The sequence below is a fragment of the Protopterus annectens genome, chromosome 10.part0 (genome assembly GCF_019279795.1).
Source record: "Protopterus annectens isolate FY-2018-M chromosome 10.part0, PAN1.0, whole genome shotgun sequence".
NCBI lineage: Eukaryota > Metazoa > Chordata > Ceratodontiformes > Protopteridae > Protopterus > Protopterus annectens.
Genome location: NC_056744.1, coordinates 871629239 through 871646432, shown reverse-complemented (window position 1 = coordinate 871646432; position 17194 = coordinate 871629239). Strand labels below are relative to the sequence as shown.

Sequence of the window (17194 nt, the reverse complement as noted above, 5' to 3'; positions counted from 1 at the left end):
ATGAAACACACAAAGTTTAGGATGGCCACAGTTCACACAAAGTTTAGGATGGTCACGGTTCAGTCCATCCTTCCCTTTCTACAGAAGGAGGACAGGATGTGCTCGATAGACGTTGAAGGATGTGTACTACCACATCAAAATTAACAGATGCTCCAGAAGGTACCTCAGTTTCAGCCAGGGAGCCAGTCACTTCAGTTTTGTGTGCTTCCATATTGTCTCACCAAAGCTCCCAGGATGTTCATCAAATGCATGACAGTGGTTGCAGCTCACCTCAGACTGCAGGAATTCCACGTTTCCTTACCTGAATGACTGTCTGCTAGTTACACCATCCAGGCATCTACTGATTCAAGCCAGGGATTTTGTCTTGCAACCTGCCCCAACCTTAGGGATCAGTATAAACCTTCAAAAGTCAGAATTGCAACCTGTGCAAATGATAGATTTTATAGGAGCCCTCTTGGATACAAACAAAACCCTGCCCTATCTTCCACCTGACAGGATTCTCTCACTACAGACAGTTGAGTTAGCAGCCATTTCTAATTTTCGCATTGGGGAGAATGCTACATCTTTTTCTTTTAGACTTTGCAAAGCCTTTCTCAAGGGTACCATCTTCTATGACCTCCTGTTAAAGATCCTACTCCTCCTTGGGATCTTAAGTTGGTTCTTCAGGCTCTGACCTTATCTCCCTTTGAACCTGCTGCTAAGGCAGAGTTGAAATTCTTGTCCTGGAAAACAGCCTTGTTAGTAGCTATTACTTTGGCCAAGAGGATTTTGGAGCTTTAAGCATTGTCTTCCAAACCTCCCTATCTTATCTTTCATAAAGACAGTTACTTTACATACTAATCTCTCTTTCTTACTAAAGGTTGCGTCAGTAAACACCATTAATCAATCCATTAATCTCCCTGTTTTTTCTGAATTTCCAAAATAAGGGTAAATATATGCTGTGCCTTTTAGACATCCATAGACAATTGCGCTTCTAACTGGATAGGACAAAAACATTCAGGGAATCTGATCAGTTGTTTGTTGCTTTCCCAGATTCCAAAAAAGGGAAGGCTGTTGTTAAAGTTACTATTGCTCGATGATTAAGGGATTGTATTACTCATTTATATTCGTTGAACAATGTTCCTTTACCTAAACTAGTCAGAGCTCATTCCACGAGATCCATAACCACGTCCCAAGCATTCTGTTCTACAGTTTCTTTAGAAGATATTTGTGCAGCTGCTTCATGGGTGAATTCTCATAGCTTTATTTTGCATTCTAAACTCGATATATCCAGGAATAGGGCTGCTTTTGGTTCTGCAGTGCTCTGGAATATCCATTCATGAGGCTGCCCAGATCTATGTAGCTGGGGACTCTATCCCACAAGTTTGATGAAAACTGAACAGAACATCAGATAAAGAAGTTATGTACACACACCATAACATTCCATCTGTTTTGCCTGCTTCAGTCTCCATCAACCTTCCCTTCCTTATCTTTGAAGGAACTGATGCATAATTCTGAGAAACTTTGTTCCTGTTTTGAGCTCCTGAGCATTCTTTTAAGCTCTATTGTTTGTTTTAAGCATCTATTTCTTTCCTCTGAGAGTAATGGCAGCAAACTCGATCTGAGGTATCTGAGAGGAGCAAGGCAGTATTGGTAGGGAGGAGCTCTAGCTTGCAATCCTAAGCTTGCTGATGGCCGAGTCAGTTCCGAGCTCAAAACTGAGGCCCACAGGTTTGATGAAGACTGAAGCAGTGAATACAGATGAAACATTACAGTGAGTACATAACTTCCTTTTAACCCCCTGTAAATAATTTCTATTACTTTTTCTCATATGTCTTCTTCTTATTTCTACAATGATTTAAGCTCCATTTTCATTTGACCCCACTCACTAGCTACCCTTCCTTAACGATTAAATAATTTCCCTTTCCTTAAATTGCTGTCCTTTTAACCGATAAGTAGGAAAGTGCCTTTGTCTCATTTTTACATCATTACCTTGCAGCTTTAACTTAAGTTTTTATTGGTGCGTATTCTGAAATAGTTATAGGATTTGTGACGAAGCTTTCAGTTAAATGCACATACTCATGTGAAATATAATTTCCTTCCAGTACAATGTACTTTATTGTACCTTGTGAAATAATATATAAATTATTTGTCTTCCTACTACTAAATTCACAACTTCCATACCAGATATGTTCATATATTTATTTCAGAAGTATTCCTTCTTTTGTTATAGTTTCCTTCTTGGTCCCACTAATAACATCCTCCCTGTTACAAATTAGGATGTTCATCGTGCATACAGCTGCAGTCATAACAGATGGGTTCTCCTGCCGTCAGGCGGGTCCTCGGTCGGCCGAATTCCAAAGTCTAGGTCCGGCGTCGGTTGTTGTCGCTTTCTTTCCTGACGTCAGTGCGACAGGGGTATATAAGACACAGCCGACGCCATTTTCTTCAGTCTTTTTTGCCGCGCGGTGCCCGAAGCAGAAGCAGTTCGCAAGTGCCGGTCGGCCAGCTCCTGAAATTACGAAAATTTGGAAACCGAAGTCTTCTTTAAAGCTAAGTACCCCGTTGGGGAAACTTTTCTTGCCTCAGACCGATGTCAGACAAGGTTAACAATTGTATTTCTTGTGGGAAGCAAATACCGCATAAGGATTTCCATTCCCTCTGTATACCTTGTTTAGGCCCAGACCACGACGTCTCGGGCTGTCACTTTTGTGCTACTTTCAATAAACGCACTATTAAGCGTCGGGCGGAGTTCGCCCAGCACTTTTTTGGTAAAGCTTTTAATTATAAAATGTCGTTGGAGACTCCGACTACTGTTTTGTCCAAAAAACGCAAGGACAAAGACCGACACGTGAGGTCCGCGGTCTCCACCGACACCACGTGCTCTGGTTCTCAGCGAGGTGCCTACGCAGCCCCTGACTACCGACGACACTTCTCTGGCGGTGTCTTCTGTAACCGAGACCGCAGGTTCCTCGGCCCATACCCTGACTACAGCTACCGAAGCCACTGTGAGTGTTGAGCCTCTTAATGTGGACAGGTCCACTTCCACCCATGGTGTATTCAGACCTTCTTCTTCCTTTTCCATAAAGGCCTTTACTAAGTCTAAATCATGCATTCCAAGAGGCCTGTTGCACAGGGCCCATCTCCAGGCCCCATGCCTAAAAAGCAGATGCTCAAAATGGCTGAGGATTTAATTACTCTTATCAGGGGTTCCCAACCCCCGCCGGACAAGAGACCAAGAGTGGAGGAAGATTCTCCCTCTTCTGACCAGGGCTCCATTATTTCAGAACATTCTGATGAAGAGGAACATTCGTACTCCACTTTTGAAGATTCTGATGCAGAGCAGTCCATCCCTTCTGTATCCCCCCCAGAGGACTTTTCTTTCGGGGAAACCTTGCATACCTTAAGGGAACACTTCCATTGGGAAGACCAAGATTTTTCAGATTCCAAGAAAAGGCTTAGGGAATTTCTTTTGCTACCTCTGCACAGACCTCTGGTGATACCTCCTGTCTTGGACATTCTTGATGATGTTTACTCGGAGGCTTGCCTTAATCCGGATTCCCTGCCTCCTGCCCCAGTCAAGCCTGATAGGTACTACAGAGTTCCTAACTCACACCAATTTCTTTACAAAAGCCATAATGCTGACCCAGAAACCATTTCTCAAGGCCCCAAGGGAATGAAGGCCTCTACTGCTAAGAATCCATTACCTTCCAAGAGAGAGTCTAGATCCTTAGAAAGGTGGGGAAAAAAGGTATATACCTCGGCCACCCTAGCCATGAGGGCCTTAAATTGCCAGTTCCATATGCTTAAATATCAGCAGTTTCTGTTATCACAATTAAAGAAAAAAATGTCACAACCTGAACAACCAGATTTGAAGGAGTTGCAGGATATGATTCATAGTGCAGAACAAGTGGGTAAACACACCTTACAATGTGGCTATGATGCTCTAGAGGCCTCAAGTAGAGCTGCTGTTACAGGATCAGTCATTCGTAGACATGCCTGGCTTAGGGAACAAACCTTGCCTGATCATGTTAAGGCTAAACTACTAGATGCTCCTTTACAAAAGGATGTATTATTTGGTACTAATGCTGAGGAGATACTACGGAAAATGGAAGAAAAAGCTAAATCTATGCAAACTGTCAAAGCTTTTCTACAGGTACAACCACCACGTTTTAGCAGAAACTGGCCTTCAAAAAACTGGTCCTTTCCTGCCACGGACAAGCCCCAAAGAGGTAGATACAGGCGCACAAGGGGCAGAGGACAATCTCAAGGATCATATAGAGGCAGACAGTGGCAATCTCCAGCACCAAGAGGTGGCGAAGACAGTGCACAACAATACAGGAAACAAACCCAATGACTTTCCCCTTTGCATGCCAAGCAAGGCTCAGGTGGCAGCACCCTTGGGAGGAAAGCTGGCATTATTTTCAAAAAATTGGCATATTGTCACAAAAGACAAATGGATCCTGGACATTATAAACAGAGGCTACAGATTTCATTTTCACGCTCTTCCAAAAATGAGAGGCATGCCGAATCTGCCACACAATCAAAGGGCAGAGGCTCAAATACAAATTTCAAAGCTCATGGACATGAAAGCTGTTCAAGAGGTACCTACTCACGAACAAGGTCAAGGATTTTATTCCAGACTATTCCTGGTACCAAGGAAGGGAACCGACTGGGGACCCATTTTGGACTTATCCATCCTAAACACATTCCTGCTCGTACCAAAATTCAAGATGCTCACCTTACAGCAGCTTCTTCCCATGCTGGGCAAGAAGTCTTGGCTGGTAACATTGGACCTCAAGGAGGCATACCTGCATGTCCCAATCAGACAAAGCTGCAGAAGATACCTCAGATTTCTTGCAGGTTCAATCCACTATCAATTCTCTGCATTGCCCTTTGGCTTATCTACTGCACCCAGAGTATTCACGAAATGCCTGGCATCAGTAATTGCCTACTGCAGACTTCAAGGGATACATATTTACCCTTATTTGGACGATTGCCTGATCCAAGTGGACAGCAAACACATACTTCTGGAACATCTGGCTTATGTAACACAGTTATTGCATTCTCTGGGATACACAGTCAACAAAGAGAAATCCAGGCTAACACCATCTCAGAAAATAATTTTCCTGGGTGCCAACCTGGACACAAACACCCAGATGGCCTATCTTACGCCAGAAAAACAGGGGCAACTAACTCAGTACTTCAAGATGCTAGCAATTTGTACCAGGCTAACTGCAAGGAAAATCCTGCAGGCTCTGGGCTTCATGGCATTTTGCATTCTTCTATGCAAAGTTGCATATGAGGAAACTTCAATGGTACCTGAAAAACCTATGGTCTCAACACAGCCACAGTTTGGAAACAATATTACCACTAATTCCATGCTTGCAAAAGGAATTTCTATGGTGGGCCCAAGCATGCCAAACAAACACAGGTCTACCATTCTGTAAGCCTCAAGCAAATCAAGTCATCACAACAGATGCCTCAGACTACGCCTGGGGGGCACACATGACAGACAGGTGCATTCAGGGCAAATGGTCCCAAAAGGAAAACCACCTTCACATCAATCAAAAGGAAATGCTAGCAGTGATAAATGCAATTACAGCTTTCAAGGACCTCCTGCATCCAGGGCAATTATTGATGAGAACAGACAACACCACAGTAATGTGGTACATAAACAAACAAGGAGGAACACATTCATACACCCTGTGCAGGCTGGCCATTTCACTTTGGAACATGGTTCTGGAATGGCAAATCGAGCTTCAAGCACGGTACATGCCAGGTTTGGAAAACACGCTGGTAGACAATCTAAGCAGAAATATGACAGACCCGCACGAATGGAAGTTGCATCCTCAAGTGTTTACAAAGATAATCCAAGCGTGGGGAAGGCCAGACATAGATCTCTTTGCCTCCCACAAGAATCATCAATTGTCAAAATTCTGCTCAAGGACATTTCATCCAAAGGCCTGGAGAGTGGACGCCCTTTCTTTCAGTTGGGCAGCAAGGACTGTTTACGCCTTCCCACCTTTGCCTCTACTGCCCAAGGTGCTCTTGAAAGCAAGAGCAGACAGACCAAAGATGATACTGATTGTTCCAGACTGGCCAAGACAACACTGGTACCCACTCCTGAGGAGCCTAACACATTCTCCTCCCTAGACCCTACCTCTAATGCCTCTTATCCTGACTCAGCACAGCTACAAAACTCTTCACAGTCAGCTGAAAACACTCAATCTGGCTGCATGGAAAATTCCTTAACACCACAACAGACCCTACTCTCCAAGGAGGTGCAGGATGTCATTTTGGAGGCCAGAAGGTCATCTACTAGAAAAGCTTACTCCGCAAAATGGAAACGGTTTTGCGCTTGGAATGAGAAAAAGGGCCAGGATCCTAGAAAACTGAATTTGCCTCCGATATTACAGTATCTAGCTGAGCTGTTGAACAGTGGACTTTCATTTTCCTCCATCAAAATCCATGCCTCAGCCATGTCTGCAGAATACAACACTGATCCACCCTTATTCTCTCACCCACTCTTAAGGCAGTTCCTCAGAGGGGCTAAGAATATAAGACCCCCAAGGAAACAACCAATACCAGCCTGGGATCTTAATTACATTCTAGAAAAATTAACATTGCCTCCCTTTGAACCAGCTGCCTCAACAGATTTGCAATATTTGTCCTGGAAAACAGCTTTCCTTCTGGCTATTACCTCAGCTCGTAGGGTCTCGGAACTACAAGCCCTCATGGCTGTGCAGCCCTTTCTCATCTTCCATCAGGACAGGGTTTCCCTATGAACCAACCCGTCATTTATGCCTAAGGTAGTATCCAGGGTAGCTTTAAATCAGGCCATACACTTACCTACCTTTTACCCCAATCCTCAAAACAAAGGGGAAAGGCTGCTACATTCCTTAGACATCCATAGACAGCTACGCTACTATTTGGACAGAACAAAGCCTTTCAGGAAATCAGAACAACTCTTTGTGTCCTATGCTGTAGGAGCTCAAGGGAAGCCAATTTCCAAACAGACAATTTCAAAATGGATAGGCCACTGCATACGGTTTTGTTACTCCTTTCATGGCAAATCTGTACCTACAGGCATCAGATCCCACTCCACAAGGGCCACAGCTACCTCTGCAGCCTTCCTCAGAGGAGTCCCTACCAAAGATATTTTGGAGGCAGCCACTTGGAGTTCTGTGCATACCTTCACTAAACACTACCACCTACCTTTATACTCCAAAACTAGAGCAGGCTTTGCCACTGCTGTGTTGCAGGGCATTCTGGCTCCTCCCAGTTCCACCTAGTGCCTACCACCCTGTGCGTAGCTTTGGGATTCTACCCATCTGTTATGACTGCAGCTGTATGCACAATGAACATAGTACAGTTTTGTACCTACCATAAATGTAGATGTTCGAGTGCTAATACAGCTGCAGTCCAGGTTTCCCTCCCTCCTTCCCCTCTGGGTACAGACCTAGTGGCTAACTCCTCATCTTACAACCTGATTGGGTTATCCTTCTATGGTGTATTTGCTTGCAACTACTGATTTTTGATTATATTGCATTGCATGATTATATATATATTTTGCCTTCCTTCTGGGGGCACCTGACATCTGGGGCAAGAAAGACTGAAGAAAATGGCATCGGCTGTGTCTTATATACACCTGTCGCACTGACGTCAGGAAAGAAAGCGACAACAACCGACGCCTGACCTAGACTTTGGAATTCGGCCGACCGAGGACCCGCCTGACGGCAGGAGAACCCATCTGTTATGACTGCAAGCTGTATTAGCACTCGAACATCTACGTTTATGGTAGGTACAAAACTGTACTTTCTACCCCCCTACCCATAAGTAATATTCCCTTCTGAAAGCTTACTATTTTTCTCACAATTCTATTAACGTCAATAATAGCAGTTTTAGGAAGGATATAAATACATGCAAGTGTAATCTTTCTCCCTTGCCATTAACCCCTTACTACCACAAATCTCTAGCTATTATAGCTTTCCTCTTCTGTAACTATTAGATCTTCTGCAATAGTCAGTATTGTTACTTCCATTTTACTTTGACTGTGATATTTTGCTGAATGTCTACTGTGAAATCTTTTCTTTATCAAATTTGTATACTCAATTCTATCCTGATGTGTCTCCTGTAATACTGATGTTTGCACCCTACTCTTCTTAGTACAATTCAGTACTTTTGTTTTTCTCTAAGACCAATTACATTCCATGATAAAATTGAGAGTAACCATTGTGAGAGAACGCTACTACTTCTACCTATTGTACATGGCATCACTTTTGAATATATACGTCCATCTTTTAACTTACATGCAAACAGTGTTTGCCAGGCCGCTCTCTTATGTAATTGTTTCTTCTGATCTTCATTTGAAACCTATGTCACATTTTCATGACTTTTTTGCCTCAATGAAAACAACCATACAAAAAAAATAAGATTTTTTAGAATCCCCCATCCCCTTTTAATTTGTCATAAATACAAGAATATATGTAAATTTTCAAAAAATTGTTTACCTCTCCAGATGTGGGAATTTGCTCCAAAATGTTGACTGCACGCACAGATTTTATCTATTCTAAAATTAAGGTTACACTTGCTAAAGCGTATGTTGGAGTCTATGTTCCCACTTACACTAATTGCGATCTCCTCTTTTCTTATCTCTGTTTCCCTCCCAGATGTAAAACAGCTTGCATGCTTTAGGTTTAGTTTTCTGCAAAAAGCTTTTAGATCAATAATAACATCAGTGAGTTTACTCAAGAAAAGCCCACCAAACACCAGACTGAGAGCAGAAAAAATGTCAATCTCCAATATGGAAGTAAAGGTTCTCAGAATAGGGCTCACGTTTGTGTCTCACAATCAGAGCAAATTGAGGGAGGTTATTATTGACCTAAAAGATTTTTGCAGAAAATAAAACCTAAAGATACACATTGATGAGAGGAATAAAACCAGTACAGGGAACTTGACAGGCAAAGATGGAAACTACTATGAAAATATGGACATGATTTACCACCAGCACAAGAGCCTGATTTACAGATGGAATCTAAGAAAAATTAAGCCAGATTATTTGAAAAGAATGGGAAGCCTCAGACTTGTATTGCTTTTTTTTGTTTTGTTTTTGTATGGGACTACGTAAAGTCAGATTATTCCCTTAGCTCTTCTACATTTATTTGATTTTGGCCTGCTGAGATCTGTATTAATAAGCAGTGCACCTAAGTATTGATAAGGGGATTATTTCCCAGCATTAAGGTCCTGTAGACAGTGAGATCAGGATTAGCATCAACTTTGAGATCACATCATATGTAGAATTTTAGCAAAATGGTTATCAGTACACTTTTGCATTTCCGATCTCAGCAGCCTAAGATAATATAATTATATTAATTTTAACATGTTTCTTTTTAGCCTTTCATATTTTGTTACAGTAAAGCTTGGACAAATTACAACTAAAAAATCACTTTCTTTAATATCTTTAACATATACTGTGTAGTAGTAAATAAGACTCCTCATACTTCACATTTACAATTACCCCTGATTGCACACCATACAAAATTGTTTTACAATATAATATGTAAATTACATTTGTGAATTTTTTATACAGATGTTAATAAGAACAAAAACTGTTTTACTTAGTTACTTCTTAATTCCTTTCAGAGTCCTTTAAAACATTAATGACATAAATGTGGTATATGCTTTACAGTTCACCAACCAATTTAACATCATTAACAAAATTCCAGTTTTCCCAGCCACTTCTCTTGCAAAGCTACACATCTTTTCATATATCCAGTGGAACTAATGCAACTTTGATGGTCTCCTTCCTGATCATCTTAATCTCCCAACACCAGTATCTGATTCAAGTCAAAGGTGCTCCTGATTTTTCATGCCAGCTCCTTTGGGGATTTTTTGTTTCTGTCCTTAAGGCATTTTTCTTTAGAACAATTGAAAACATGTCACCAACAAAGTCTCTCCATAGACTTTGTTATTGTCAGAAGAATGAGAAGCAGATTTCACCCTGCTTGGCAGCTCAGTCTTTGTTGGCTACATGTATTGCCTGCTTAGCCTGTTTTGTACGAAAATGCGTCTTTGATCCTCCAGGGAAAATATGCTGAGGATAGTTTGGATAAACCTGCTTCTCAACATTCCGTGATTGTTGGAATCAGCTGTTCTGCATGGTGTCCATTGAGTAATTTTTTCACAATCACTGTGCTGTCCCCAACTTTTATTATTTTCCATTTTGCCACAATTTTGTCAGAAGCATCTCTTCCTACACATACGATTGCATCTTTACTAATGTAGGTCTTGGGTGCTTTATGGCCATATTTGGAGGTATATACACAATATGTCCTCTCAGTTAATGAATCCAGCTTGTTTGCACTTGCATAAAACTGATGTAGTCTGTTCCTTAAGGTTTTTCTGGTACAGCAGAACATCTCAGGTTTTCTCTGTGAGAACTGTCTTCTAACTCTTTTTTTTTTTTTTTTTTTTTTAACAGCTCTTCTTGGAAGCCTTATGTTTAGCCAGCCTATTCTACATCTCTCCCTCTAATATTTGCAGTTTTATCAGTTCACCCAAATAGCTAATTAAAGTTTCATCTATTTTTCCAGCTATTATTTGACTTTATATATTTCTTCAGCATTTTGCTTATTTTAAACATCTCTGAGTTTCCTCTAAAACCTAAACTGCTTTCTGCTGAACATCTTCAAGATTCTTCGCAGCCAGTGTTTTATCTTCTTTTCTGGTTGATTTTATTTTCTTATTTTTTCCAAAATTGTTCTTGGCTGGCATCCGAGCAGTATAATTACTAGTGAGTAACTGAATTTTACTCAAATTGAAATCTTTTACTAGCTTTATTTTCACAGTTTATTTTCTGTGAGAGCTCTAATCTACCTGCTGATCATTGTGCAGCCATCTTGGAAATTGATGGTGATTGGCCAATAGCTTTCTCATCAGGAATTATTTGCATTGCAAGGTACCCAGAATACCAAATTGATTGAATAATCTCCACAATGCCATAAGGCTTAAAAAAAAGTTTTTTTTTTTGTTTTTCTAGGGGGGGGGGGATAACCCATGCAGGGATCTGAATCCCTACTCAAATATGGGGTCGTTTTGGCCAGTTACATTAGTACTTGTTCATCATCTTTTATAAATGTATAATTGCTTTTAATATTTGGAAAAAACTGGAGTATTTTCATGATATAATTTTTGTTATAATAGTCAGTTTCTCTTTCATTTTTAACTATTTCTCGTTTTGTCAAGGTAAAAGCTACATACCATATTTAGTAATTGTTTTTCATTTGGCATTAACATTGTGTAAAAACCTTGCATGTGATGATCATTAATATAAGCTAGTGCTACCTGTAGTAGTTAAATTTCCATTGTATTTTTTTGACAGGACAGAAGAGTCTGTGGTGTCTAAAGGACTTGTAAGTTTTTACTGCTAAAGACATTTTAAAATAAATTATCAGTGCTGCATGACAGAATGTATATCAAATTAGTAAGTACAGCCTGTTAATTCACATTTTTGTTAATATTTGCAGTATTAATTGTGATGTGTGCCATTTAAGTTATACCCAATACATATGGTAGATAAAAGGATTTTTGCTTAACTAGAATAAGAAAACAAAAATAATTCACTGAGCTTTACTGGGTGGAAGTGAAGGATTTTAGGAAACACTTAATCATTGAGGTCATTGGTGATAACATGTTCTGCTTTTTCCAAAGTGCAGTTGCCTTGTGAAAAAAACAAGTTATTAGTCCCCACTTAGAGTTTTGGGGGCACTGTCCTTTTTGGGAATTTCTTTGGCTGAACTTTACTTCAGTGAAATGTGGTTTAGGACAATGTCTTGTATCAATACTTTCCTGATGTTCATCGTGTTACACTGCTGCAGTCATTACACTTGGGTTTTCCTGCCGTCAGGCGGTCCCGCAGTCGGTCAGAGTTCCAAAGTCTTGGTCCGGCGTCGGTCGCTGTCGCCTCTTCCCTGACGTCAGTGCGCCAGGGGTATATAAGATGCATCCGACACCATTTTCGTCTTTCTTGCCGCGTGGTGCCCGAAGTAAAAGCAGTTCGCAAGTGCCGGTCGGCCGACTCCTGAGATTTTCGAAGTCGAATTTCAGATCCGAAGACTTCAGTAAAGCTAAGTACCCCGTTGGGGAAACTTTTTTCTTGCCTCAGACCGATGTCAGAAAAAGTTAATAATTGTATTTCTTGTGGGAAGCAAATACCTCATAAGGACTTCCACTCTCACTGTATTCCATGCCTAGGCCTTGATCATGACGTCACTAGTTGTCGGTTTTGTGCTAGATTTAACAAACGCACTATAAAACGATGTTTTGATTTTGCTTTGCACTTCTTTGGCCGAAGGTTAAATTATACAATGCCGTCGGAACAACCGACGACCGCAATTCTTAAAAAACGCAAAGACAAGGATAAAGACAGCCATCCGAGGTCCAAAACCGACGACGACGAAGCCTCTTCTAGGCCAGTCGTTGGTCCGCTGGTTCTCAGTGAGGCTCTTTCGCAGCCCCTGACACCCGCTACCTCAGAGCCACAGGCCGCCTCCGACTCCCACGTGGAGACAACTAGGCCTCTGGAAGCTCAAGGTATTGGACCTACGGAATCTAATCCCTCAGATGGGTCCGGAGCCGCTGAGCAGGCATCAGCTTCTGAGGGTGTTTTCAGACCTTCACAACTTACCATTAAAGCAACAGCCAAGACAAAAACACCATTAAAGACAAAGAAGCAAGTACAGCATTCTCCTGGACAGTCCTCCATGCCTAAGAAAGAGATGTTCAAAATGGCCGAAGAACTCATTACTCTAATCAGGGTTTCCCATGCCCCTCCTGAGAAAAGGCCTAGGCAGGATACAGACTATGATTCCTCTGATCAGGTCTCCATTTCCTCTGATTCTTCTTCAGACCAGGGATACTCTCTACCCCCCTATGAGGACTCTGATGCTGAAGAATCTATTCCTTCAGCCTCTCCTCCTGAGGATTATTCTTTTGGGGAAACTTTACATACCATGAGGGAGCATTTCCATGGGGAAAGTCAGGATTATTCAGAATCCAAGAAAAGGCTCAGGGTCTTCCTTTTATTGCCTCAGCACAGGCCCCTGGCTATTCCGCCTGTGTTAGATATTGTAGATGATGTATTCTCTGAATCCAGCTTATCTCCTGATTCTTTGCCCCCTGCACCAGCCAAGCCAGATAGGTATTATAGAGTCCCTGACTCTCTCAAGTTTCTTTATAAAAACCCTTCTGCTGACCCAGAAACCATTTCCCAGGGTCCAAAGGGGTTAAGGCTTCCATTGCAAAAAATCCAGTCCCCTCTGACAGAGATTCTAGAGCATTGGATAGATGGGGGAAGAAAATTTACACTTCTGCAACTTTAGCAGTAAGGGCTTTAAATTGCCAGTTTCACATGCTTAAGTACAAACAATATTTAATGGCTCAGTTAAAACAGAAAATGCTTGCAAGCTCAGAAGCTCCTGACTATAAAGAAATGCAGGATTTATTGCATGCAGTTGAACAGGTGGGAAAACATACTCTGCAATGTGGTTTTGATTCTTTAGAGGCCTCTTGCAGAGCCGCAGTTACAGGTTCTGTGATTTGAAGACATGCTTGGTTAAAAGAACAAAGTTTACCTGATCATGTTAAGGCAAAATTACTGGATGCTCCTTTACAGCATGATACCTTGTTCGGTGTTAAGGCAGAAGAGGTGTTAAAGAAAATGGAGGATAAAGCTAAATCTATGCAAACAGTCAAAGATTTCTTACAGATACAGCCACCTCGATTTAGCAGAAATTGGCCTACAAAGAATTGGTCCTTTACAGTGTCAGACAGGCCACAGAGAGGCAGATACAGACGCCCAAGAGGCAGATGTCAACCCCAAGGCTCTAACAGACAACGACAGTGGGGTACCTCAACCCCAAAAGGAGGGGAGGACAAGTCTCAACCTTACAGGAAACAGTCCCAATGACTTCCCCCTTCGTATGCCAAGCACTTCCCTTTTGGCAGCCCCCTTACGGGGAAACTAGCACTTTTCTCACAAAATTGGCAAACTATCACCCAAGACAAATAGGTTCTGAATATTGTGTCTCAAGGTTACAGGTTCCACTTTCACACTTTACCAAGGCTAAAAGGAATGCCAAACCTGCCACAAAATCAATGGGCAGAGGCTCAGAAACAAATTTCAGCCCTCATGGACATGAGAGCTATTCAAAAAGTACCACAGCAGGAACAAGGACAAGGTTTTTACTCGAGACTCTTCCTGGTCCCCAGAAAAGACAAAGCCTGGAGACCCATACTAGACCTTTCAACTCTAAATACTTACCTGGACGTTCTGAAATTCGAAATGTTGACACTACAGCAGCTTCTTCCCATGCTGGGCAAGAAAGCTTGGCTTGTTACTTTGGACCTCAAAGAGGCATACCTGCATGTCCATATCAGACAAGATTGCATAAGATACCTCAGATTCAAAGCTGGTACAATGCACTACCAATTCTCTGCACTGCCCTTTGGCTTATCTACTGCACCCATGGTCTTTACAAAGTGCCTGGCACCAGTAATTGCATTTTGCAGACAAAAAGGAATTCAAATATATCCATACCTGGACGACTGCCTTATTCAAGCAGAGGGAGAGGACATTCTTCTAAAGCATCTGGCGTTTGTAAAAAGGCTGCTAATTTCTCTAGGGTACACAGTTAACAAAAAGAAGTCAAAACTAGTGCCCTCACAACGGATAATATTCTTGGGTGCCAGCTTGAATACAACGGCCCAGATGGGTTATCTCATGCCAGACAAACAAGGACAACTGACTCAATATTTTCAATTACTGGCAAAAAAGTCCCATATCCCTGCAAAAAACATTCTGCAGGCCCTGGGATTCATGGCATCCTGCATAATAGTAATTCCATATGCATATGAGGAAATTACAATGGTACCTAAAAAGTGTTTGGACTCAACACTCTCACAACTTAGAAGCAGTAATACCAATAATTCCCTGCCTACAACAGAAGTTTTGATGGCGGGCGCAGGCATGTCACCTCAACAAGGGTCAGCCTTTCACTCTACCCACAGCCAGGCAGACTCTAACAACAGATGCTTCGGATTACGCCTGGGATTACACATAGCAGGAAAATGTATTCAAGGCAAGTGGACCACAGACCAAATGCATCTTCACAATAATCAAAAAGAGATGTTGGCTGTTCAAAATGCCCTAACAGCTTTCAAGGACCTTCTGCACCCAGGACAATTATTATTAAAGACAGACAACACCACAATAATGTGGTACATAAACAAGCAAGGGGGCACTCATTCTTATCTCCTATGCAGGCAAGCCATGACCTTGTGGAACATAGCTTTAACTTATCAAGTTCTTCTGCAAGCACAATTCCTGCCAGGAAAGAAAAATACTCTGGCAGACGATCTAAGCAGAAATATCATGGACCCTCACGAATGGAAATTGAATCCACAAATCTTCAGCATGATAATGCAAAAATGGGGGTGCCCAGACATAGATCTTTTTGCATTCCCACTGAATTGCCAACTACAAAAATTCTGCACAAGGACCTACCACACACAAGCATGGAAAGTGGATGCTCTTTCGTTCAGCTGGAAAAGCCCAAAAGTTTATGCCTTCCCACCACTGCCTCTCCTTTCAAAGGTACTCCTAAAAGCCAGACAAGAAAAAACACAGATGATCCTGATTGCTCTAGACTGGCCATGCCAGCACTGGTACCCAATCTTAAAGAACTTAGCTCAAGGCCCACCATGGATTTTGCCTCAAATTTCACACCTTCTGACTCAACAAAACAATCAGATCCTGCACGGTCAGCTCAAAACCCTAAACCTGGCTGCATGGCAGATTCATTAGTCAAACAGGCAACACCTCTCTCTAAAGCTGTTATGGATGTCATTTTGGAGGCCAGGAGGCCTAGCACCAGGAAATCTTACTCAGAAAAATGGAAGAGATTCTATGCCTGGAACCAGGCTCAAAGCCTTGACCCTCTTGTCCCAAACATTCCTCAGATTTTACAATACTTAACTGATATGCTGGACAAAGGCCTATCCTTCTCATCAATTAAAATCCACGCCTCTGCCATTTCAGCACATTACAACACGGATCCTCCTTTATTCTCTCATCCCTTACTAAAGCAGTACCTCAGAGGGACTAAAAACATAAGACCGCCCTGGAGAGCACCAACACCAACTTGGGACTTCAATTTTGTTTTGGAAAAACTGACCTTGCCACCTTTTGAGCCATCCAATACAGCCGAGCTAAAATTTTTATCATGGAAAACAGCTCTGCTCCTGGCAGTAACTTCAGCACGAAGAGTCTCAGAGCTACAGGCATTAATGGCAGTGGAACCTTTTATAATTTTTCATCAGGACAGGGTTTCTTTAAGGACAAACCCTACCTTTATGCCAAAGGTTGTATCCAGTGTGGCTCTTAACCAAACCATCCATTTGCCTACTTTTTATCCAAACCCCCAGAATAAAGGGGAGAAACTTCTGCACTCTTTGGACATACACAGGCAGCTACGCTTCTTCTTGGACAAAACAATAGCTTTCAGGAAGACTGAGCAACTGTTTGTACCATATGCTGCAGGATCACAGGGCAAGCCTATCTCAAAGCAGACTATTTCCAAATGGATAGGACACTGTATTCGTTACTGCTACACATAACATGGTAAATCAGTCCCTAATATCATTAGGCCACGTTCTACCAGAGCAACGGCCACTTCAACAGCCTTTCTCAGAGGAGTACCAACCAAGGAAATTTTGGAGGCTGCAACTTGGAGTTCAGTGCACAACTTTATCAAGCATTACCACTTGCCTCTTTACTCTAAATCCAGAGCAGGATTTGCCACTGCAGTTCTGCAGGGCCTCATAGCCAATCCTAACTCTTTATAGGCCAGCCACCCAGCCTTAGCTTTGGGATTATACCAAAGTGTAATGACTGCAGCAGTGTAACACGATGAACATAGTACAGTTTTGTACCTACCATAAATGTAGATGTTCGAGTGTTCACACTGCTGCAGTCCAGGTTACCCTCCCTCCATCCCCTCTGTCCTAGCTGGACTTACCTATACCTTTCTATCCTATACAACCTTTGTGGTGTATTTGCTTGTAACTGAAGGTATTGTTTTTATCTTTTATATATGTTTTATTAGCAATGTGTATTGCCTACCTACTTGGGTGCACCTGACATCTGGGGCAAGAA

At 41.9% G+C, this 17194-nt stretch overlaps 1 protein-coding gene across 2 annotated transcripts in view; it reads left to right on the top strand.

Annotated features, from left to right (window-relative positions):
• The window catches only part of GLMN (glomulin, FKBP associated protein), a gene marked incomplete at its 5' end in the record, with an annotated part of 1643959 nt that overhangs the window by 477125 nt on the left and 1149640 nt on the right, over positions 1-17194 (top strand). For both annotated transcript variants that reach the window (XM_044085667.1, XM_044085669.1), the window contains 1 exon segment: positions 11363-11393. In XM_044085667.1, the coding sequence (XP_043941602.1) occupies positions 11363-11393 (31 nt within the window).